Below are 22,114 nucleotides of genomic sequence, written 5' to 3'. Positions count from 1 at the left end.
GCACAAAAGAACACAGTCTCTATCTATACCAAACAAAAATGGCCAGCAGGGAGGAAGTAAGACAGAATAAACACTCCAGCTCTTTTCTTCTGCCTTCTGATTTCTTGCCAGTGTCACCTGTTGGCCAAATCGAACTCAAAGGCAGAAAAAGATTGCTTTTTGATGTATGCTGTAGAGGTCAGCTTCCTGAAACATAGCAAGGTCAAGAAGGGTAGAGAGTAGAACAGATCGCGCGAGGCAGACAGAATGTAACCATGACAGACATCTAGTTCTAGGTGTACTTTCTGTTCTTCTAAATTAAAAAACTCTTAAACTTATCACATGCTATTACTATTTTATTTCTCCGACTGTTACAGTTTACAAATCCTTCCACAGCCATCTCATTTATTTGCTTATTGGTGATTAATCAGATAATTGTTATCATTCAGATTTGGTATGGTAAAACTACTCCATAAAATCATCGTAATTCCCAATTTCCACCATTAAAAAAAATAAGTGAATATAATATTGACAAAGAAGAGGAATAATGAAAGGGAAGGAGAAGATATGATTCAATGAAGGAGAAAGAGTAATTGCCAAAACTATATAAATAACTAGAAAGATGTAGGTAGAATATCCATTCAGTAAGTCACCTTCCAGAAAGGTGAGTTCAAAAGAAGCAAAGAATAGGAAACACATTTCTTAATTCTCATCTGTGGATCCCTACCTCCCCTTTCTTTTCTCTTGCTCCTCCTTCCTTCCCTGTCCCTTCTCTTACCTGTCCCTTCTCTTTCTACGCATTTTTTGATGTGGTAAAGATAATACCAATAAAAACAATTTCAGTTTCTTCTTGTATTTTAATAGGCACTGCTTACTTTCAAGGGCCTTGTTAATATGCCTCCATGAAGAACTTGTTATTCTTTTTCTCTTGCCATTGAAAATCTCTTTTACTTTTGTTATCATCTCCCTACCTATAACCCTTTTCCAGTATTTTAATATTCTTAAACTTAATTTTATTAAAATAACTGAATAAAGGTCAGACTTTTCTAGAATAAGTTGTTTATGTTGCTGTGTTTATATTAAGTAGATACATAATAAAAATTGGTAAAGTAAATATTAGTATAGAACATTTCTAATTATCCAAACTATTCAAAATCTTCATTTTAACCAAATGTACTACTGTCAGCAGTCTTTTCTCAGAGCTATTAATAAGGAGTAATATAAACAAATCGTTTGCCATCTTTTTGCCCTTACCTACATTTTATTCAGTTTAGTACTGTAAGAGATGAAATAGCTTTAAGTGTAGATAACAGAAAGTCAAGAAGCATGCCTTTTCCAGAACCAAGGTGCAAATTAATCAATTGAGTTACCTGCGTTTGGGCCACCTTTTGTCTCATAAAATAACTGTCCATGATAAATAATTTTCTATAACAACATCTTAGGTACTTTATCCCTTTTTATGGCAGTCATCATGAGTAACCCTAAACACCTGGGGTACCCTTATCCCCCACGCTGTATGTACTCTCCCTGTGGCTCTGTGTATTCTCTTCTCTGACACTATCTTTCACTCGTCCTTCCCCACCTCTTGAAATCCTTTCACTATGTCCACTGCAATTCCAGGTTCATCATCAGCAAAACCAGCCGTTTCTTCCACCTCTTCTCTGAAGGGATCCCTTAACTTCTTAGTCTTACAAGAACTGAGATCTTCCCTGAGGACACTACCTTCCATAAAGTTTTGTCAGTGGATGGCTGTTTTTCCTTGTACTATAATGTCTGTGATAGGTGCCTTCCTCTTTCATGGCTGTTGTCTGTTCTCCCTTGTTTTCCCTTTAATCCAAACTTTGAGTCTCACATTGTAATTATCTTTATTTATTTATTTATTTATTTAATTTTTTTATTTTTTTGAGACGGAGTCTCTTTCTTGTTGCTCAGGCTGGAGTGCAATGGTATGATCTCGGCTCACTGCAACCTCCGCCTCCTGAGTTCAAGCGATTCTCCTGCCTCAGCCTCCCAAGTAGCTGGGATTACAGGCACCTGCCACCATGCCCAGCTAGTTTTTTGTATTTTTAGTAGAGATGGGGTTTCACAATGTTGGCCAGGCTGGTCTCGAACTCCTGACCTCAGGTGATCCACCCGCCTCAGCTTCCCAAAGTGCTGGGACCACAGGTGTGAGCCTCCGAGCCTAGCTTTTTTTCTCATCTGAAAAAAATAAAGCCTATATTAACCTCACTTGTACCTCCAGATCCCATCCCTTTCTCTTCTCTCCTTTATAACAAAAATTCTCAAAACTTCTATGCTCATTGTCTTTAATTCCTGTTCTCCCTTAAATCTATTCCAATCAAACTGTTACCCACATCCCTGCCAGAATTGTGCTTCTTAAGCTCACTAGTGACCTTCCCATTGTTAAATTCAGAGGTCAGTTCTCAGTTCTCATCTTAATCTGTTAATGGCATTTATTGCAGTCGATCACTCATTTCTTCTCCTAAAGTCACTTTTCTTACTTGGCTTCCATGACACTGTGCTCTTTTTCTTTCCTGCCTTTCTGGAAGTTTCTTTTGAGTCATCTTTACAGATTTCTCTTCTTCTCTCCAAATCTGCACATGGAAGTGCCATAGAGTTCAGTCCTGGGACCTTACTTCCTTAGGGATCTCATCTCATTTATCATCTTGAGACTGTAAATGTCCTCTAATGCTGACGATTACTAATTTGATATCTTAAAAATACATAGCACTGTTCTCTCTCTCTTAAAGAGATTGAGTCTCACTATGTTGCCCAAGCTGGTCTGTAACTCTTGGGCTCAAGTGATCCTCCCACCTCAGCATCCCAAAGTGCTGGAATTACAGGCATGAGCCACTGCACCAGACCATCTCTCTTCTCTAGACTCGTATATCCATCTGTGCATTACACATCTCTACTTGGATATGTAAGAGTCATTTCCAACATGCCCCACACTTCAGCCCTAATCTTCACTTCATAACTTACCAGAGGTAAGTTATCTCCATTAATGGCAACTCCATCCTTCCAAGTTTCAAAGGCCAAAAGCTTCCCCAACTTGCTACTTTCCAGATGTACTGTCTTTGTCATTATTTCATGAGTACATCTTCCCAAAGGCCTTAGTCTTGGCTTTTTCTTTGCATGGAACATTCTTCCCTCTTATATTTGCAGGGCTCATTTTCTCACCTCCTTCATCTCTTTGCTTACATACCACATACATAGTAAGGCCAACCCTCACTAACCTATTTAAATCACTACTGCTCCCCACATCTCTATCCAGAACTTCTGACCTAATTACCTGGCTCTAATATATGTTTTATAGTGCTTGCCACCTGCTAAAATGCCATATAATTTATTTATTATGTTTACTGTCTCTCATCTCCTACTAGAATATAAGCTTTGGAGCAAATATTTTGTCTATTTTGTTCAAGGATGTATCCACCAGTTCTTCAAACAGTTCCTGATGAAACATAGGAAACTCTCAATAAGTATTTGTTGAATGAATGTTTCAAGAGCCAAATTATAAACTTTTATTTCTGAATGTCTATTTCCTTAATATAAGTTGAATAGAAGATGTATTCTATCCTTTCTTTCTATGATATATCTACCCAGAATATGCAGCTTAATTCTTTATTTTTCTAAAACTAATAAAAAGAGGAGAAAAATAATTGATGCGGTGCTTTTCCACAGTTGAATACATGATTCCATCTTTATTTATTGAGCACCTATCATTATGTGTAGTATTGTAGTCACAAAGATGCAGTTTTGTTGAGACATACTGAGGTAAAATAAAGTTAAAACCATTTGAAATTGGATAGCAGTGATAATTGCACAACATTGTGAACGTACTAAATGCCAGTGAATTATTCACTTTAAAATAGTACATTTTATGTTATATAAATTTTGCTTCAGTAAGTTTATTTTTATTTTTTGTTTGTTTGTTTTTTGTTTTTGAGACAGAGTCTCACTGTGTCATCCAGGCTGGAGTGCAGTGGCGCAATCTCAGCTCACTGCAGGCTCCGCCACCCGGGTTCACTCCATTCTCCTGCCTCAGCCTCCCAAGCAGCTGGGACTATACAGGCGCCCGCCACCACACTTGGCTAATTTTTTTGTGTTTTTAGTAGAGATGGGGTTTCACCATGTTAGCCAGGATGGTCTTGATCTCCTGACCTTGTGATCCACCCACCTCGGCCTCCCAAAGTGCTGGGATTATAGGTGTGAGCCACCATACCCAGCCAAGTTTATTTTTTAATTGTAATATAACCATAAGAGATTAACTGAGATATGGCCTAGGATGGATTATAGTATGGAGTGGAGAATGCCAATACAAGTGTTTTACAGAGAAATTTATGCTTGGGCTGTATCTTAAGGGACAAATAAGGGCTCATGAGGAGAAAAAGAAGGGAAGGGCGTTCGGAGTGTGTATAATGATACCAAGTCAAGAAACATATGTCTCTGGCAAACTGCAAAACATTTAGAGTTCATGAAACATAGTTTGCAAGAGGAAAAGTGATAGCTAGCAGGAACTAGGTAATGAAGAACCTTGAAGGCTATGATGAGGAATTTGGATTTTATTCCAGAAATGATCTGGACCAGGGAAAGGGTATTTAGCAAGGTAATAACATCATCAGATTTGCTTCTTAGAGAAGTAACTCTGTTGATTATATGGAAAATGAAGTGAAAGGGTTTAGAACCAAATAGATGAGTTACAAGATTGTTGCAGTAGACCAGGTGAGGAATAATGAAGGGGTAAATTTACAAAACAGTTTACAAAAACAGTTTAATGCCCTCAGACAGGTGTTTATGTTCTGCCATTATTATATTGGGAAAATTGGATTAAATCTCTAGGAAAAGAAAATGTAAAGCCATTGCTTTACATTGCTTTACTTGAATAAGTTTAACTTTCTGTTAATTTCATTACATGAAAAGATTATAAATACATTTTTTGTGTAGGGACCAGAATATGCTGTCACCTTTCTACCTTTCACCCACACTTAAGAATTATAAAGAATGTGGGATGGGCGTGGTGGCTCACGCCTATAATCCCGGCACTTTGGGAGGCCAAGGCAGGCGGATCACAAGGTCAGGAGTTTGAGACCAGCCTGACCAATATGGTGATATCCTTTCTCTACTAAAAATACAAAAATTAGCTGGGCGTGGTGTCGGGTGCCTGTAATCCCAGCTACTCGGGAGGCTGAGGCAGGAGAAATCCTTTGAACTCGGGAGGTGGAGGTTGCAGTGAGTTGAGATCGCACCATTGCACTCCATCCTGGGCAACTGGGTGAGACTTTGTCTCAAAAAAAAAACCAAAAATGTATAAAGAATTTAACTCTTATCCTTGGACTTTTGCATTGAATAATTTAGAATTTCTTAAAATGAGTTTAAGGAATTTCCTGCTAAAATTACCTAAAAAGGTGATTTTAAACTTTAATCACATCATCATGGGGGTGTTTATTGCTGTGTTAAAAAGATTAATTAAAAGAATTCTGTAAGGATTTAAACTGATCCTTAGCCAGGCACTGCTGGAATGTGGGAGGATTATATTAGTCTAGTATCACTTATGTATTAAGTCAGTGTGTGGGATCTTTTAATGCTTTCTCTTAACTCTACATGTTTCTTGTCAGAACTGGGGAAAAGTCTATTTGAGGAGTATACATGGGAAGAGTGTTAAATATTCTAATTACCAATCTGGGAATGTAGCAGAAGGGTAGATTGGGGCAGAATGCTGAAAGAGAAGCTTGCTGGGAGTGTCACCTTGAGAAATAACTTATTGGTTCAGTAAACTGCTTCATGCAAATTGTGCCAAATAGACATTGCTTATGTGCTATGAAATATACTTCCTTGCCTGGGTGCCAGGAAAGGCCACAACTGGCTTGATACCAACCCAGTTCAAAGAGGGCACAGGAGGTCATTTGACTTTCATTTTGCTTGCAAGAGATGAGACCAAGTAAACTTGAGATTAAGGAGTTGAGGGAAATGATAGAGAAGACAAACATGAACCCCTCTGAGGTACAGCCATTATGAAAAATACAAAAGAAACCTGAATTTATGAGTTTATTTCTTTTGGCAATAACAGTCTATTAGGCAGGGTACATTTGACTCCATTTTTCTTAATGCAAACTCTACTTTCTATATTTGGAATGTTTAAGGCTGGATTCTAGTGTATAGGCAGCAGGGCATTTAAAATGACACTTTTAAATATTTTAAAACATTTTTCTTTTGAAAGTTTTTACACTCAGATATGTTGATGAAAATATCAGTCTTTGTGCAAATAACTAAAAATTAACTGTTGTTTATTCTGGGGTGAGCTACCTATGGCATATTTCATTCAGAACCACTTTTAAATTATTCAATAGATACATAATATGCCCTTACATGTTATTCACTATGTTAGGAGTTACAAAGAACAAGACAGATCTTCTTTCCTCTTTCTCCCCATAACAAATTTAGTGGTAAAAATAAGACAATTTTAAAGTGACATTTGATAAATAACACAAGTAAATGGATAGAATAAGAGAAAGAAATCCATTTATTATAAAAAGAACCTTGGCCTAACTAAATATGTCATTAAGATGCCACTGGCAATGGGGAATTACCAAAGGAAAGCTTAATGAAGGAAGCAATTTGATCAAAGTTAGGTGTTATAAATATTAATCTGTAGGATGTATTGGAAGAGCAAGACACAGGAAAGAGAACAATTAGGAGACTGCCATTCCTCAGATCTAAAAGCTTGAGTGTCTTCTCAGTGCTCCCCATGCATGGTCTGGTATTTCAGCCCTCCTAACATGTTCATAATATATTTTGGTGTTCTATCCCTTTTCTCCCTCTTAAGAGGCTCTAGCCAAATTGGCCTACTCCCTATTCCAAAACAAAACAAAAAAGTCGTATACTTACCAATTTCTTGACTGATGTTATGCTTTTTCCTTTGCCTAAAATGCCCCCCATCTCTACCTCTCATTGATTTATTTGTGAACTTTTTTAAGGTTTGGTTATTTACTGGTAAAGTACAAGCGGTTAACTTACATGGAATTAGTTGCATAAATGAATAATTATAACTTAACACAATAAGTGTAATGACAGAGAAAGATGTGTTACTGGAGAACTAAATGGAAGTGTACCTTAACCTTCCCTTAGGGGACTGATAGAGGAGGAAGATTCCTGGGAAAGGCAATGCCTATCCTAAGCCTCAGGATGAACAGGAGTTTACCTTATGGATGTAGAATAGAAAAGAAAGAGGGAAAGCATTTCAGGATAAGAGAACAAACCGAGCCATGGCACTGAACTACAAAATAGGGAATGTACTAAAAAACTGCAAGCAATTTGGTATTTCTAGAGTAAAGTCTAAAACTGCGCACAAAGACAAAGACAGTGACCAGATGTAGAAAATGTGGTATACTATATTAGGGAGCTTCCACTTTATAGGATAGTAGTTTTTAAACCCTTTTTTAAACAGAAGGACACTTTCTTTGTAGAAAAGCTTATGCAGAAGCCCTGTACAACAGATATACTGAAAATGATGTTCAGGTTGAAGCAGAGATACTCCCCCCTACCCCTACATACTTCCATACACAAACACACCACCACTTCTTTGAAAACCACTACTAGAGGCAAAGAACTGCTGAAGGGCTTTAAACCTCAGAATGACATGATCATATTTGCATTTTGGAACTATTATGAAAACTATGTAAAGGATAGGTTTAAGGGGCAGAAGGTCCCAGGCAGATACCAGTGAAGAAACTCTTGCAGGAGTTTGGTTAAGAGATAAATAGAGGCTTTTGGAACCAGCTATGACAGAATGACTGGTACAAGACTGGCCCTCCCACTGTAAAAAAAAAAAAAAATAGGACACCACCCCCTCTCTATCGATCGATCCATCCATCCATCCATCCATCGAAAGAGAGCATGTGCGTGCAAGCACAGCTATTTTCAGGCATTGGACAATAGGCAGCCACTGTGGCGGTCACCATTGCCCAGGTGTCTGCTGCGTACTATTTCCCAGCTGTGGTGCTGTAATCTGGAGGCCAGGTCAGCCAGAGTACAGTAGACTCACTGAGCTGAGGAGGCACAGAACAGAATTTTGCATCTGAAAGGGCTGGAACCTGCTGGGTAGGATACCAGTCTTTGGCCAAAGGCTGGAGTGTACATATCCAGGGAAAGACCATATAGGTTTTCCAGAGAGAAACTGAAGTATTGAAAACAGAATACAGATACTAGTGGTCATGCAGAGCAGTGACAGAGATCTGACCCTGCCAGTGAGAAATCTGTTTAAAACCTGACCACTCCAGGAATCCAGCTGAGATACCGGAAAGATCATATCTCAAAGTTGTGGAAATTGAGGTTTATTAAAGCCAAATGATTTATTTATACCTTCACACTTAGTACTGGTAGCCAGGGACTAATAAGTGAATAATTAGAATTGGAGATACAGAGTATAGATCAGTGGTTCTCAACTTTGCATGTCTAGAATGTCTGGAGTGGTCTAAGCATTGGCATATTTTTTTCTCCTAAAAAAAAAAAAATGAAAACAGGATACATGTGCAGAACGTACAGGTTTGTTACATAGGTACATGTGTGCCATGGTGGTTTGCTGCACCTATTGACCCGTCCTCTAAGTTCCCTCTCATCACCCCTCACCCCCCAACAGGCTGTGGTGTCTGTTGTTCACCTCTCTGTGTCCGTCATTGTTCAACTCCCATTTATGAGTGAGAACAGCATTGGTATTTTTTAAAGTTCCCATAGATAATTATAAGTTGCAGCCAAGGTTGAGAACATCTGTTATACATGACGCTTTGAGATGCTTATCCATGACAGGAAGGAGAGAAAACAACACCTTAAGGCAGTGGTTCGCAACCTTAGTGAGCATCAGAATCAGTTGGAGGCTTGTTAAAACACAGATTGCCCAGCTCTACCCTGAGTTTCTGATGCAGTAGGTCTGGGGTGGGGAGTGAGAATGTGGTTTTCTAACAAGTTCCTGGGTTATGCTGTTGCTGCTGGTACCTAGACCACTTGTTTTGAGAACCAGTACCTTAAGGAAATAAGAAAGTTGAGGAATTTTTTTTCTCTAAAGTACTGAAAAGTCCTCTTAAGCACATAGTAATCCTGAGCATCTTTTTAGCATTCTTTAGGAAAAGAAATAAGAGCTTTCTGATGCTAGTTAGCATAATCTTGATTTCTTGTACTTGACTATTTGTTTAATCTGTATGAGTTCAGATTGAAATCAACATTAATTTCCATACAATTCTAAACAATATGAAAGGCAGTTTTACAGAAAATAAGTGTGTGTGTGTGTGTGTGTGTGTGTGTGTGTGTGTGTGTGTGTGTAAAATATGTGCCACATTACTTTTTGATTTTCATGAACGGTTTGGAATTAACAAAGAGGACAGGGAGCCAGAGATCTAGTCTGGCTTTGTTATTAACACATCTTAGATACCTGAGATGTCATTTACTCCTCTTATACTTTCTTCCTCTAAAATGGAATGAAATTAAAGTGCTCGATTTTGTTTCTTTGTTTTTGAGAGACAGGGTCTCACTCTGTCACGCAGGCTGGAGTACAGTGATGTGTTCATAGCTCGTGGCAGCCTTTGATTCCTGTGCCTAAGTGATCCTCTTGCCTCAGCCTCCCGAGTAGCTGGGACTACAGGTGCATGCCACTACAACTGGCTAATTTTTATTTTTTATTTTTTTAGAGATGGGGATCTCACTTTGTTGCCCAGGGTCTTGAACTTTTGGCCTCAAGAGATTCTCCCACCTCAGCCTCCCAAAGTGCTGGGATTACAGGTGGGAGCCCCACTGTACCTGGCCTTGAATTTTTTTTTTTTTTTTTTTTTTTTTTGAGACAGAGTTCTGCTCTTGTTGCCCAGGCAGGAGTGCAGTGGTGCAGTCTCAGCTCATTGTATCCTCCACCTCTCAGGTTCAAGCAGTTCTCCTGCCTCAGCCTCCCAAATAGCTGGGATTACAGGCATGCGCCACCACGCCCAACTGATTTTTTTTGTGTTTAGTAGAGACGGGGTTTCACCATGTTGGTCAGGCTGATCTTGAACTCTTGACCTCAGGTGATCCACCCACCTCGGCCTCCCAAAGTGCTAGGAGGCTGAGGCAGGAGAATCGCTTGAACTTGGGAGGCGGAGGTTGCAGTGAGCTGAGATCGCGCCATTGCACTCCAGCCTGAGCAACAAGAGCAAGACTCCATCTCAAAAAAAAAAAAAAAAATCTTAAGAAATACAGTTTAGGCCGAAAGCGGTGGCTCACGCCTGTAGTCCCAGCACTTTGGGAGACCAAGGCAGGTGGATCACAAGGTCAGGAGATTGAGACCATCCTGGCTAACATGGTGAAACCCCGTCTATACTAAAAAATACAAAAAATTAGCCGGGCGTGGTGGCAGGCACCTGTAGTCCCAGCTACTCGGGAGGCTGAGGCAGGAGAATGGCGTGAACCCGGGAGGTGGAGCTTGCAGTGAGCCGAGATCACACCACTGCACTACAGCCTGGGCGGCACAGCGAGACCCTGTCTCAAAAAAGAAAAATGCAGTTTAGAATAAAGGTTACATTATGTTCTTTGTATCCTGAATGAGGAGTAAAATGCCCTAACCTTTAAGAGTGATACTTTGAATACAACCTTTTATCATATTTTAAGTTTTAATACTGGGAAATAAAGTGTCTACATTATAACTTTGAGAAAATAATTGAATGAATTTTAGGCCCAAATAAAAGTTTGATATATTGTATTTATTCTCTCCTTTGATATAGCAGAGACAAAGTATGTCCTCATAGAAGTCATTTGTACTTTTTCTGGATGTGGCCTTCATAAATTTGCATAGAAAAAAAATTTTCTCCTAAAACACCATAAGAAACTACTACTTTTTTCCTGCATGGTTTAGGCCTTTATTATTTAAGATAATAGGCATTTTTAGAACTATTATCAAATAGTTATGTTTATTTAGATTCAACTATTTCTTCAAAGAACTAGACTATTTTTTCCAAATTTACTCTCATTCTTCTGACTTTTAAGGAAGATACAGGATATGTTTTGCCTTTTTTAATAGGAGATAGTCATTTAAACCTATCAGTGATACTCTTTTAATTATTTAAGTAGAGATAATAAAATTTCCATCCTGTAAGGGACAGATGACTTAGATTACTGTTTGCGAAGTTTTGTATTACAGAGTACTTTTGGAAGAGTTCATGTCTTTATTGATGCTATTTTTTGGCCTTGGCTTATTTTTGTAATTTTTTATTTCTTCTGCCCTTCAATTTCTCAATGTGCAAAGAATAACCATAGTTATGGTAATAAGGAAATGGGAGAATTGGGGGTCCTATAAGGAGTATGAAAATTTTAAATGCTTATGGAGGCATTAGGAATTTGCTCCTCGGATTCTCAGTAACAGAGAGAGTTTTCCTTGCCATCATCTCCTTGACCCAAGTCACAGGAGTTGGATTACGGAAGCAAAGCAGAAGGCATGTACACTTAAGCCTATACCTGTCCTACTTTTACTGGATCCATTGATGTGATATGTGTCCATTATAATCATTTGGAGAAATAAATCATTCATTCCCCATCTCTTAAAAGGAGATAATAATAATGTCTCCTTCATAATGTCACACACATAAATTAATTAGACTTGTACATGTAATAACTCAGTGTTTCATTATTGAAATGTATTGAAAACAGTATTAGAGCCATAATAAATTAGGAATTGTGATTAATTATGACATACTTTGTCAAACTATTTAGGATGTTACAATTCTTAATTCTGATAAAAGCTACTAGTAAAATTTCATTACTGAATACTTAGCATTACCAGAAAAAGAAAAACCCAAAAACCAAAAAAACCACAACTTTGAACCATCTCGTTACTCTACAATGATAACCTGCTTTGTAAGTTTTAAAATAGTTATTGGCATTAGAGATTTTTTTTGTTACTATTCATAGTTCTCATTCCACATATGCAAATAACCTCTTGATATGTTTCTGAAATTATGTCAGAAAAAATGTTTATTAGGATTATAAAAACAATCTTACCTTTGGAAGAAAGTATGCCATTTTATGTTGGTATCTATACAAGTTTCCACTGAAAATGTGATTTATTAACTATGTATAAGTGCTCAATTCTAAAATTGAAGGAAATTTGGGTGATTTTACTACCTTTAATGAAATCTTTTAAGATAATTTTGAGACACACCAACATGGCACATGTATACATATGTAACAAACCTGTATGTTGTGCACATGTACCCCAGAACTTACAGTATAATAAAAATAAAAGAAAAAAAGGTAATTTTGAGGCTAAATCTTTCTGATCAACTTTTATTTCCATTTATTTTATTAAACATTGGGCAAAATTGGAGCTTGTGAACCAGTTTCTGATATAGAAGGACCTTTTATTTGTGTGGGTGTTTTGTTTTCTGGGCTCCAGGAGCAAGTACACATCTGGATATGATTTGTACGTACTTCATGTTTGCTAATTTACATACTCACCTTTCCTGATGTTTCAGTTTTCTTTTTCTTTCTTTCTTTTCTTTTTTTTTTTTGAGATGTAGTCTTGCTGTGTCGCCAGGCTGGAGTGCAGTGGTGCGATCTCGGCTTACTGCAACCTCTGCCTCCCAGGTTCAAGCAATTCTCCTGCCTCAGCCTCCGAAGTAGCTGGGACGGAAGGTGGGCGCCACCATGCCCAGCTAATTTTTGTATTTTTAGTAGAGACGGGGTTTCACCATGTTGGCCAGGATGATTTAGATCTTTTGACCTCGTTATCCACCCACCTTGGCCTCCCAAAGTGCTGGGATTACAGGCGTGAGCCACCGCACTCGGCCCAGTTCTCTTTTTAAAGGAAAACTTCCTGCGAAGGGGTTAGTAATACCTTACCATTGTATATGCTTTATTTCTATATTTCTCTTACCTTACTCTTTATTACACACTCCTGTCTTCACTGACTAAAACCATTATTCAATCAGAAGGTAGTTATGGTGAGTTCACTATTAAGTTTCATCTTTTGCTTTTGATTAACTAGATACCTGTGGAAGGGGGACAGGAGCAGCAGACAGATTCCACCAAAGGGCGATGCCTGAGGAGAACTGTCAGCGTCCCTTCCGAGGGTCAGTTTCCTGAGTACCCACCAGAGGGCGCCACTAAACTGGGTAAGCTACTGTGAAAAGGAAATAAATTCCTAGCCTTTATCCCTTGATTTATGGACTTGTTACTGAGTAAAACAGAACATCCTGCATTTCCTGTTAAGTGCGTTGAAATCAATGGCACATTAAGCGAGAATTAGAGGTCATTAGAGAGTTCTGTTCTTTATAACCAACTGATAGCAAAGTTATTTTAAGGAGGTAGACTTTATGTGAGCACTAGTAAGCTTGCTGTTTAGTCCTAGGCAGATGGGATAATGTGTTGCTTCTGGGTTTATTGCTCAGCTGTAGATTTTGAGAGAGTATTTGGTGATCTTGTTGAAGCACTGAGGTTCATAAGGGAGCAGTATGTGTTGGAACTTAGTTTTAAGTGGTTTAGGTGTATCTTGTTCAGATAGCTACTGGTGTTATCTTGTACAATGTAATATTAGATCAGGCTAATTCAGCTAAGTTAATCTTGCATGTCTCACAAAAGTCATATGCTGGACTATGGTTGGAGTGGGTGACAAAAGGGAGAAACCCTACTTCCATTTTTCCAGTAAGGTTACTAAAGAAACCTTACTTTCATTGTTATATACTAAAGGAGTTAATGTCAATATCAAAGCAGCTAGCTCTTCCCTCATTCCCTATCAAATGTATTCTGTTAACTGTTTTCATTTTTAATAATGGATATTTAAATAATCAGGCTGGTCAGGTAATTTTAAAAGAACATAATTAAGATTAAATAGAATAATGAAGGAATTTGAAAGGTAGGAATTGTTTTGGTGCTTTATATTGTTGTGTTATTATTTGCTTAGTGAACCTTAGACTTTTGACATTTGATAAGTAGGTAGAATCATTTATTGTCTCTATGGCGATCAGTATGGATAATTCTATAATTTTGGTTATGTTTTCTAAAATCAGGGTTTGATTTGGGATTTTGAAAGGGGTTGCTTTTTTCTTCATTTCTAAGTGGAACCCAGAACTTTTGGCTGGAATTTGAATCCTTTTGGGCAGAATTTGAATCTTTTATTTTTCTTTTTATTGTGTAATAGTTGTTGCTTTCTTAGAAATTAGTTGAGTTAGCAATCACTTTTTTCCAAGGAGCCACCTTGGAGAAGTCAGATTTTTCTCTCATCTTATTTCCACTGTACTTCTTTAACATATGTTGAAACCAGTTTAGGTGTGGGCCTAAATTCTACTAAAAACCTGTCTGGGTGTAACCATTTTATAGCCTGTTTATATTTCACATGCAACTTCTATGTAAATGGAACTGGCTTAGAGTCACCTTCTTTCAGTTCCTTTGCTTTCATTATTTGCAGTGATATGTTGACTATTGTCTTTTTTTCTTTTTTTTTTTTTGAGACGGAGTCTTGCTCCGTTGCTCAGGCTGGAGTGCAGTGGCGCGATCTCGGCTCACTGCAGCCTCCATCTACTTGGTTCAAGCAATTCTCCTGCCTCAGCCTCCCGAGTAGCTGGGATTACAGGCATGCACCGTCATGCCCTGGTAATTTTTGTATATTTAATAGAGACGGGGTTTCACCATGTTTGCCAGGCTTGTTTCGAGCTCCCGACCACTGATGATTTGCCTGCCTTGGCTTCCCAAAGTGCTGGGAATAAAGCGTGAGCCACCGTGCCCAGCCTGACTATTGTCTTTACTAGTTCTCTAGGAACCTTTCGCTCTTCAATCTTTGACCCATAAAAGTCAATAGATTTTGAGGAAGTACAACTATAGTCTCAAGAATTATTACAATGTTATAGAAGAGAGAACTATATAGGAAATTGTTAAATATCTGCAGTGTTCGAGGTACTGGCTCCAATGACAAACTAAGATAAGGTGACAGAGGTGTCTGGTCTAGAGCCAGTCCTTATCTTTTGTGCTTAACAAGAAGTCCAGTAGCCATTCTGACTCATGACAGTCCATGATTGTTTTCAGAGCAAATGTCATAAATTCGCACTAAAGGCTATCGTCATAAATATTAAAAAGTAGGGGAAAACACTACTTCTAGAGCCATTCTTGCTTATATGCCAGTCTAATCTTGAATTAGATCATTGTTCTTTTTTTAAATTGTTATCTCCAAGTGATTAGTCTTTAGCCAAAATTTCTGCTAGTATTTCTGCTAATATTCAAGTATTTCATTGAATAATTGCTGTATATGTAACATTCTATGCCAGTCGTGAAGAGTGAAAAGAGATATAAGACTTCTGCTCTTAGAACATTTTTTATGTAGTTAGCAAGATAGTATGAATACACACAGAAACTAGAATGTAAGTTAGTGTACAAAAATTGATTGTATTTCTATATACTAGCAATAAACAGGAAATGAAAAAATTTAAATATCCTGTTTATTATAGCATCATAACAAATTCCTAGGGGAAAGATCTAATAAGAGATGTGAAAGACTTCTACATAAAGAACTTTAAAATATATAAGGAAAAAAGATTTAAATAAATTGAGGGCTATATAACCATGATGATGGTTTAGAGGACTTAATATAATGTCGGTTCTCTTTAAGATCAAAATTTCAATGAATTTCAAAATTTCTGTACCCCAACCTTACCACCACATACACATACAAAATTGGCAAGTTGATTCTAAAATTCATCTTGAAATGCCATGGACCAAGTATAGCCACAGTAGAAGAAAACAAGGTGGGAAGACTTAATCTACTAGTATCAAGATCTATTTAAAAAGTATAATAAGCCAGGCATGGTGGCTCACGCCTGTAATCCCAGCACTTTGGGAGGCCGAGGTGGGCAGATCATGAGGTCAGGAGTTCAAGACCAGCCTGGTCAATATGGTGAAACCTTATCTCTACTAAAAATACAAAAAATTAGCCGGGCGTGGTGGCAGGTGCTTGTAGTCCCAGCTACTCAGGAGGCTGAGGCCGGAGAATGGCATGAACCCAGGAGGCGGAGCTTGCAGTGAGCTGAGATCGCGCCACTGCACTCCAGCCTGAGAGACAGAACAAGACTCTGTCTCAAAATAAAAAATATAAAATAAAATAAAATAAAACTTGTAGAAATAATGTAGGATATTTTCATGATCTTGGATAAAGAAAGATTTCTTAAGTCAGGAGTGTCCAATCTTTTGGCTTCCCTGGGCCACATCAGAAGAAGAATTGTCTTGGGTCCCACCCAAAATGCACTAACACTAACAATAGCTGATGAGCTTAAAAAAAAATAAAAAAAAAAAGGTTTGTGCAAAAATCTCATAATGTTTTAGGAAAGTTTAAGAATTTTGTTGGACTGCATTCAAAATCATCCTGGGCTGCATGGAGCCCATGGACCATGGCTTGAATACAAAAAATGCTATTCATAATGGAAATAATTGATACATTGGACTATATTAAGATTAAGAATTCTATCAATCAATACATCATTAAGAGAGTGAAAAGGCAAACCACAGAGGAGAATAATATATTTGCAACACCTGTAATGAATAAAGGGCTTTTATCTAGTATATATAAATGCTTCCTCATAGAAAATGAGCAAGAGGCTTGAACAGATATTTTAACGAACAGTTTACTGAAGAACAGACACAAAATAGTACATACTGTCTGATTCCATTTATATGAAGTTCCAAAACAGTTAAAACTAATCTATGGTATTAGATATTAGGATGGTGGTTACTTTTGAGGAGGAGGCACAAATAGTGATTGGGAGGAATATAAAGGTGGGTTCTGGAGTGCCAGTAGTGTTCTATTTGTTAACTTGGGTAGGAATTACACAAATGTGTTCACTTTGTGATAATTCATTGAGCATATGTGTGTTACACTTAAAGAAAATTTTAAAAAGATGAAGAAAAGCTAAATTGTGCTGTCACATACGTGGTCTATACTATTACAAGGTACATAGTAAGGATGATTAAGAACTGCATAGCCAACTCTGTTGTATGCTACCAAAAGAGCCACTAAGATGAGGACTAACGAAAATAATTAGGCCAGGTATGATGGCTCACACCTATAATCCCAGCACTTTGGGAGGCTGAAGCCAGAGGATCACTTAAATCTAGGAGTATGAGACCAGCGTAGACAACACAGTGAGACCCTATCTCTACAAAATAAAAAAATTAGCCAGGTATGGTGGCATACATCTGTAATCTCAGCTACTCTGAAGGCTGATGTGGGAGGATCTCTTGAGCCTGGGAGGTTGAGCCTACAGTGAGCTGAGATCACACCACTGCACTCTAGCCTAGGCAACTTAGTGAGACCTTGTCTCAAAAATAAAACAAAACAAAAACCACACATTTGATTTAGTGACATTAAGGTTCTTGGTAAGATTAGGAACTGCAGTTTTAATGGTATGTGGCAGCAGAAGCCCTACTGAAATGGGTTTCGAAGACAGTGTGATAAGGAAATCAAAACAGCAAATGAAAACAGTTCTTCTTAAACGTTTGCCTGTGGAAAAACTGAAAGCCTTTCCTCTTAGATCTGGAATATGACAAGGATGCGCACTTTTACCACTCTTATTCATTATAGTACTGGAAGTCCTAGCTAGAGCAATCAGACAAGAGAAGGAAATAAAGGGCAACCAAATTAGAAAGGAAGAAGCCAACTTATCCTTGTTTGCAGATGATAAGATCTTGTATTTGGAAAAACCTAAAGACTCCACCAAAAAGCTATTAGGACTGATAAACAAAATCAGTAAAGTTGCAGGATACAAAATCAGCATACAAAAATCAGTGGCATTTCTGTATGTCAACAGAGGAAAGATGAAAATCCAAAATTTTGGTTCCAAATAAGCAAATTGAGACAAATGTGTATGGTGAAAAAGAAGGGAATGCTTAAGCACAGAATTTACTTCTTATTGACAGGAGTTCTCAGACTGTTGCATTCAGCAGTTTACAGGTTACCAAGGAGACTAAAGTTGACAAAGATTTTGATTCATCAAATTTTTTTCCACTGAAAATGAGATGTTTTCTTAAGGCACGTGTGCATCATGTCTAAAGTACCCACTTCCAGATTTAGAAAACCTAGGAAAAAACTATTTTCCCCTGGTAACAGTATCCAGGTTTTAATTTATTCATCAAAAGATTATCTAAATTCAAATGATGCAAAGCATGGCTTGCTGAATTTTCAAAAGGAAATTATTTCTTCGGGTAGTAGGGTTCTTTGTATACAAATAATACTGGAAGGCATATTAGTTGACCATGTGAACTAGAATTAGTAAATACTCATTTTCAATGTCAATGTAACCTACAAATTCAACTTTTTTAAAAAAACCAAAGCTATGAAATATCTTGCTAGAACTCTGAGAAAGGGGAAAAGTGAAAGCTGAAGAGTGGACATTTTTGTGAACTGTGCATTTACGGAAGAAAATTCATCTCTGCTAGTGCATATTGCTTACTGCTTGTCTGGTATATAGTACAAGGTGAATCGGGAACTCCCTCCAGTCTTTTTGTTGTATTTCTTTGATATTCCTGTAAAGTTCATGTTTTCATGCCCAAATGGGCAAACTACAGTATGAACCTGAAATGAATAAGGATACTTGTTTGCATGTAACATCATAAACATGATCATAAAGCTGATTTAATTAGAAAATGCCAAACATTCATAAGTCCAAGGCTTTCTCAGTTCTCAAGCAGAAAGTTCGGATTGAACTGGTAAATTCAAAACGGAACATCTAGTAACTCAAGGCTGCAGAGATCTCATGCCTCTATTTTAATATATTATGATAGAATATTAAACTTATCCCATGATCTTACTTACAGAATGTCTGGATTTTTATGAAAACTGTGCCTATGATAGTAAATTTGTTTTATTATCCTAGAGTCCTCTAAAACCCGTAAACATTTGATAAATATATTTAAAATTATAATTTAACATAGTATGCCTCTGATATATTCTAGCAAGCCTTAGGAAATAATATATCGAAAGTCTTTTAGAGTCAGAGCTAGCTATCTAAAATTTTTATGTTTATATACATAAAGACCAAAAAAGGAAATTAAGTTGGAAAACTCTGAGGAAAAGCCAACCTTTTACTTTGTACCATCTTTTCCTAAGTTTATAGACCTCTAAGTGACTAAAATCTTGAGAAAACTTTGAAGAAAAGTAATATTAAAGTAGAATATGTTCTCTAGGGTATTTATGAAAATATTATAAAGGTTAAAGCTTTTGATCAAAATTAATGAAGGATATTGATTATTCAAACATTAGCTGGGTTTTTTTTTTTTTTTTTTTTTTTTTGCTTTGTTTTGTTTTTGAGACAGTGTCTCACTCTGTTGCCCAGGCTAGATTACAGTGGTGTGGTGTAATCATGACTCACTGCAGCCTCAACTTCCCAGGCTCAACTGATTCTCCCACCTCCACCTGCCAAGCAACTGGTACTATAGGCACTCACCACCATGCCTGGCCTTTTTTTTTTTTTTTAATTTATTGTAGAGACAGGGTGTCACTATGTTGCTCAGGCTGGGAAACCTTGGTTTTAACCCTGGCCCTTTCTGTTAAATTAGCCTTAGTTCTAACTTTATTTGTAAATTAGTAAGGACTCTGTTTTTATTCCCAAGACATTGTTAAAAATGTCTAGATAATTTATGAAGTATTTTCAAGATGCTAGAATCTTCTATAAAACTACTGGATGGTAATAGCATTGGCAGATGAGATATGTGAGTAATGAAGATTTAATATTATAAGAGATATATCCTTCCCTTTTAAAAATAGGGTAAAAATACTGATAAAAAATGTCTGTGTATGGTAGTACTCAATATTTAGATTGCCTGTTAAATTAATGTGTATATTTACTTAACCAACAGAAGCAGACCTTGAACTTTCTGGTAATATATTAATACATATAAATGATCAAAATCTTTATAAAAATAATATCCTGGTATTTCTAGCTTTGAAAGTTGGAGCTCAATGGATAATAGCAGCCAGTGATTTTCTTTGAAATTTCCTTAAAATGTCATATCTTGTTCCTCTCCTGTAAAGTAAGATTATTTCACTACTATCTATAAGAAAGCTCACATTAAAACAGCTGCATAATATCTAGGCATTATATTTGTATTCCACATTAATAGATGGCAGTGATATGCAAGTAATTTGAGGAGAGCTCAATTGAGCTCAAGAATTATCAGAATCATTATGAATAATTAAGCTAGAAAACCCTGGAAAAATGTTCCTCAAGGTTTTGGTTGAGTAGTTTTGGGTTTTCTTAAAAACCGTGAGTGACTATATATTTATTCTTTGAAACAAGATTCGGGAAGATGTACGTGGTAATACTGATGATAATATTCTGGAAGAATTGGCTTGATTATGGGATAAAATAGCCATCTGTTACAATGTGACATATGGAGTCCTAAAAATCAGTACACTATGCAAGTGGAGACAAAGTGGTTGGGGACACTACTCTCAAAAACATGGTCAGTAACACACAAAAAAAGATAAAACTAGCTTTCAAATACTATAATGAATATAACACTTTACCTTGAAAAAATCCAAAAGTTCTCAAACTAACCTAGTAAAATCAATTTTACTGTTTGATTTTGGTACTTTTGTTACTCTTATGAGCTAGATTTTGATTAGCAGTAACATTTTTTTCGATTGGGACTTCAGTTCTCAATTCCAAGTTGAGGTGCTAGACCACAATTCCTGCTGTAATTTGAAGTTTGGATTCCTAATTTGTTCTTTTATCATCCATATTTTAGCACAGTAGAGATTTGTTTACTTCTGTGAAGGTGGCTCCAAAGCAGTGCAGCCACTTAACGGTTATGCAAACTGTTACCCTATTACCTGTCACTTGTTATCATTGATTTGTAACTGTTTCATAAAATTTCCAGTAGATGGCAGTAAAGTTTCTTCAATAAAGGATTCCCTTTCTAATTTGTGGAAATCATTTGTGTAGGCTATTGTTGTGGTGGTTGTTCTCAGTTTGTACAGTCAAGTTCTGTGGAAATGGGTGCCCAAGAAGACCAGAGTAGAGTACTCTAAAATGTGATACCCATGCTAGAGGCTCCTATTAATCAGCCCTAAGGCCAAGTTAGTCTTAGTAAACCACTGTGGTGGTTGGAGAATCGGGTGGAAGGTAGGAATGATTTTTAGTTTCAGCCTGGACATCTGGAGGAGATGAATGGCAGATTGAACGCAAGCATCTAATTATACTCCTCCCAGAAACTCCACCAAACCTAGTAAAGGTATTTTATTTTAAAGACATGATCCGTCAAGGATATGGAGAATGAGAAAGAAGAAAACAGCCACACACACACACACACACACACACACACACACACACACACACAAATTGAAAGCTGAAAAGCAAACAGTGTGTGGCAAATGACGTAGCTTACTTAAGAAAACCAAATCTTAATCTGGCTATGAAGAAGGCTAAAAATGAAGCTGACCTTTACCCTAGAATCTTCAAATAGCTCAGGAATTGAGCCAGACATATGTGGTAGCAGATCCCCAGGTCTCCTCCTCTTCCCCATTTCACTGAACAACTTTCTTCCTACCTATACCTCCACCTTAGTATAAGACTCCAAGTGTACTCTTTGGAGGAAAAAAAAAAAGCCCAAGGATCTTTGGATTGGGAGATACTAGGCAAAATTGAGAACAGGGCATTTTACTACATATGAGGGAATTAGGTGAATATGTGCACACTGAATAATGGGACTCCTCCACCTTTCTTCTCTCACTTGCCTTTACCCTACAGGCAGGAGATTAGTAGAATACTCCTTGGGGTATTTAGCCCAAGAAGAAAGATTTAAGGATACCAACTTTCCCAAGACTAGTGGACAGCTGAAGAGAAGCCTGAAAGTGAGAGACTAGAGCATACAAAAAAGGAGGAGGAGGAGGAAGAAGAGGAAGAAGAGGAAGAAGAGGAGGAAGAGGAAGAAGAAGAAGAAGAAAAGAAAGAAAAAAGGAAAAAAGCAACATGGAGGTATAGAGACTAGGCAGGGGACAGAAAACTTTAAAAAAATGATTGATATCCTCAGAAAGATAGGATATTACATATATGAAACCAGAAGAGAATGTTTTACAAAGTTGAACTTTTGTTTATTAAAAAATTAGAATATAAAACTCAATAGAAGGGTTGGAAAATGGAAT

At 37.3% G+C, this 22,114-nt stretch overlaps 1 protein-coding gene across 4 annotated transcripts in view; it reads left to right on the top strand.

Annotated features, from left to right (window-relative positions):
- RASAL2 (RAS protein activator like 2) overlaps positions 1-22,114 on the top strand; it is a 398,007-nt gene that overhangs the window by 198,746 nt on the left and 177,147 nt on the right. For all 4 annotated transcript variants that reach the window (XM_073011743.1, XM_073011742.1, XM_073011741.1 and 1 more), the window contains exon 3: positions 12,977-13,103. In XM_073011743.1, coding sequence (XP_072867844.1) covers positions 12,977-13,103 — 127 coding nt within the window. The remainder of the gene's footprint in view (positions 1-12,976; positions 13,104-22,114) is intronic.

The sequence above is a fragment of the Chlorocebus sabaeus genome, chromosome 25 (assembly GCF_047675955.1).
Source record: "Chlorocebus sabaeus isolate Y175 chromosome 25, mChlSab1.0.hap1, whole genome shotgun sequence".
Classification (NCBI taxonomy): Eukaryota; Metazoa; Chordata; class Mammalia; order Primates; family Cercopithecidae; genus Chlorocebus; species Chlorocebus sabaeus.
The sequence above is the reverse complement of the archived record's forward strand: the minus strand, read 5'-3'. Positions and strand labels throughout refer to the sequence as shown.